The following is a 2,613-nucleotide window of genomic DNA, read 5'->3' on the forward strand; positions in this document are numbered from 1 at the left end:
ACATCGGAGAGGATATAGGAAAAAGAATGCGTTTAAAAAATTTATTATTTATTATTATTATTATTATTATTTAATTTATTATTATTCGTCTGAAGAAATTAAATTTTTCACCGTAGAAACGTCTGGAAAAGAAAAAAAAAAAAATTTTGCACGTCTCGTATTCGATTCATTCAAGGAGATTCAATAAACTTTTTTCATTTTTTTTTTCTTTCTCGTCCTCCATGTTTGTCTACCTTGTAGGTCTTAGGTAGACAAACAAAACAAACAAACCTTTGATTTTTTTAAATTTTTTACGTAATCGTAATTGATGATCCGGTTTAATTACATTGACATTATTAAATATATTTTATGCGCAATTATTATTATTATTATAAATTATAAACAATTTTATTTGTTTATAACAAAGACAACAACAAAAAATTTTATTTCGATTTTTTTTGTTTCGAGGTATAAAATTAACGGAAACTATGACTAAATTTAAATAAAAAAAATACGCGGCGTAAAGTAAATTATAAATTATAGTAATTAATTAATTTAATTATATGTAATTAAAAATATAAAAGCAGTTATTTTGTGTAAAAGAGAGAGAGAGAGAGAGAAAGAGAGTGAGAGAGAGAGGAGAGAGAGAGGAAAAAGTAGAATCAAATCCATCGGAATGATGAAAGATTTGTGTCGTCTGTCATCGTTTTTGTTTGTTTGTTGTCGTGTTTGTCTTTTTTGAGTGAAAAAATATTAAGAAGGTAGGGAGGAGGGGTTCACGTAGGTCAAAGGTTTTTTTTAAACGTTTAAAAAATTATTATTATTATTAATACGAAAAAAAATTTGGTAATAGTTTTAATAACGTGACTTAAATTGTTCTGTTGTTGTAAATTATTTAAATTGTAGCAAAAAAAAAATTTTTTTTTTTTTTCTAAATTCCGAGAAATAAATAAAAATAAATAATTATGTTTTATTATCATTATTATTATTTGTAGAACAAAACAATGTATTATCATAGAATAATGGTAGAATATAAGGAAAACATGCAACCGGATAAAGAATCATTTTTGGTTAAATGCGTTATTGCAACGAATAAAGTTAATCGAGCATTATCGAAGAGAAATGTACTTCCGGCCGGTTTCCAAGAACCCGAGTAAGTTTTCCTTTTTCTTCTGCTTTTTTTTCCGATTTCGATAGTAGACTTCAAAAAATTAAAAATTGTTTAAAAAAAAAGGGATTTAGAAATAACGACGTCGCTAACCGAAAAAGCACCCGAACCCATGTTAAACGTTGGAGTCCGTCAAGGAAAAGAAAGAATAACCGGAGAAGTTAACGTAACTCCAGGAACGCCATTAACAATGGAAATATATTTAGACAAGTCCAGCGCTCCAGTCTATGGAATTCTCGTATCCTTTATGCAGTGACTGACACGAAACAACAAGAGGAAACTATAATATTCAACGGGTTCGTAATTATGCTTTTAAAAATAAAAAAAAAAAATTCATCCATTCAATGTCAATAATAAAGAACGAACTATACACAATACGTACCTATTATTATTATTATTATTATTTTTTTTTTTTCATCAGGTGTTCAGTCGATCCTTATTTATTTGAAAATTTTAACACGGTCGATGGTGACTTTTTATCAGCTAAATTTAGAGCATTTAAATTTCCCGATTCGACATACGTGCAATTTAAAGGAACCGTTAATGTTTGTTTGGATAAATGTCAAGGAGTGAGTTAGATTTTTCAACAGGAAGGAAAATGATTGATTGATTGATTGATTTATCACATTGAATCATTTTGAAAATTCACAGGTCCAATGTAGCAACGGACAAATCGGTTATGGTAGAAGAAGAAGAAGATCCGTTGAATCCATGCCAGCGGATCCGAATAAAATATACGAAATTTCATTGACGACATTTATTAAAATTAATTTCATTGAAAACGTCACGCAAGAACGTGAGTAGTAATTTCCCCCCCCCCCCAAAATCCCCATTAAATTGTTAATATAATTAAAATTATTTATTTGTTTGTTTTTAAACAGTCAAATCCGAAGAAATAATTAGTACGAGAAAAAACGAAACGGAAGATTTATACGTACTTAAAGATTATAAAAGAAAAGAAAGCGGATTGATAACAGTTAATAACAACAACAGAGAAAAAATTTTAGAAAATAATAATGATAACGTAAAACAAGATGGAGGATTACAAGAAGAAGTTGAAAGTTTAAACGAAGAATTTAAATATTCCGTCATACAAGAAGCTAAAAATTCTTCTCCTACGAAATTTTATTTTACATTTAATATTTTAATTATAACAACAATTTCTTTCATTTTATTATTATTTAAATAAAACGAGGAGATGAAAGAAGAAAAAATAAAATTATTATTATTATTATCATCATCAAAACGACGTACGATAATAATAATGATGATGATTTATTTAAAATTTTTTTTTTATTTGGTTTTTTTTCGTCATTCTCTCGTACGAATGATTGATTATTATCATGTCACAAAAAAATTATTTTTTTATGATTTTACTAAGTAGCACCACTACTACTACTACTACTACTACTACTACTACTACTAAAACGATAAGTAGCAGTAGACAAATTATTATTTGAATAATT

General features: G+C 27.1%; 1 protein-coding gene across 1 annotated transcript; it reads left to right on the forward strand.

The window, feature by feature from the left end:
* Positions 1-983: 983 nt before the first annotated feature.
* On the forward strand, positions 984-1,951 carry Phum_PHUM225860 (uncharacterized protein; the record flags this gene model as incomplete). Its single annotated transcript, XM_002425829.1, has 4 exons — positions 984-1,132; positions 1,214-1,399; positions 1,569-1,716; positions 1,799-1,951. The coding sequence occupies 4 exons, from the start codon at positions 984-986 to the stop codon at positions 1,949-1,951; spliced, it is 636 nt and encodes a 211-aa protein (XP_002425874.1).
* Between the last annotated feature and the right edge of the window lie 662 nt (positions 1,952-2,613).

The sequence above is a fragment of the Pediculus humanus genome, genomic scaffold, assembly GCF_000006295.1.
Source record: "Pediculus humanus corporis 1103172107587 genomic scaffold, whole genome shotgun sequence".
In the NCBI taxonomy this organism is placed as follows: domain Eukaryota; kingdom Metazoa; phylum Arthropoda; class Insecta; order Psocodea; family Pediculidae; genus Pediculus; species Pediculus humanus.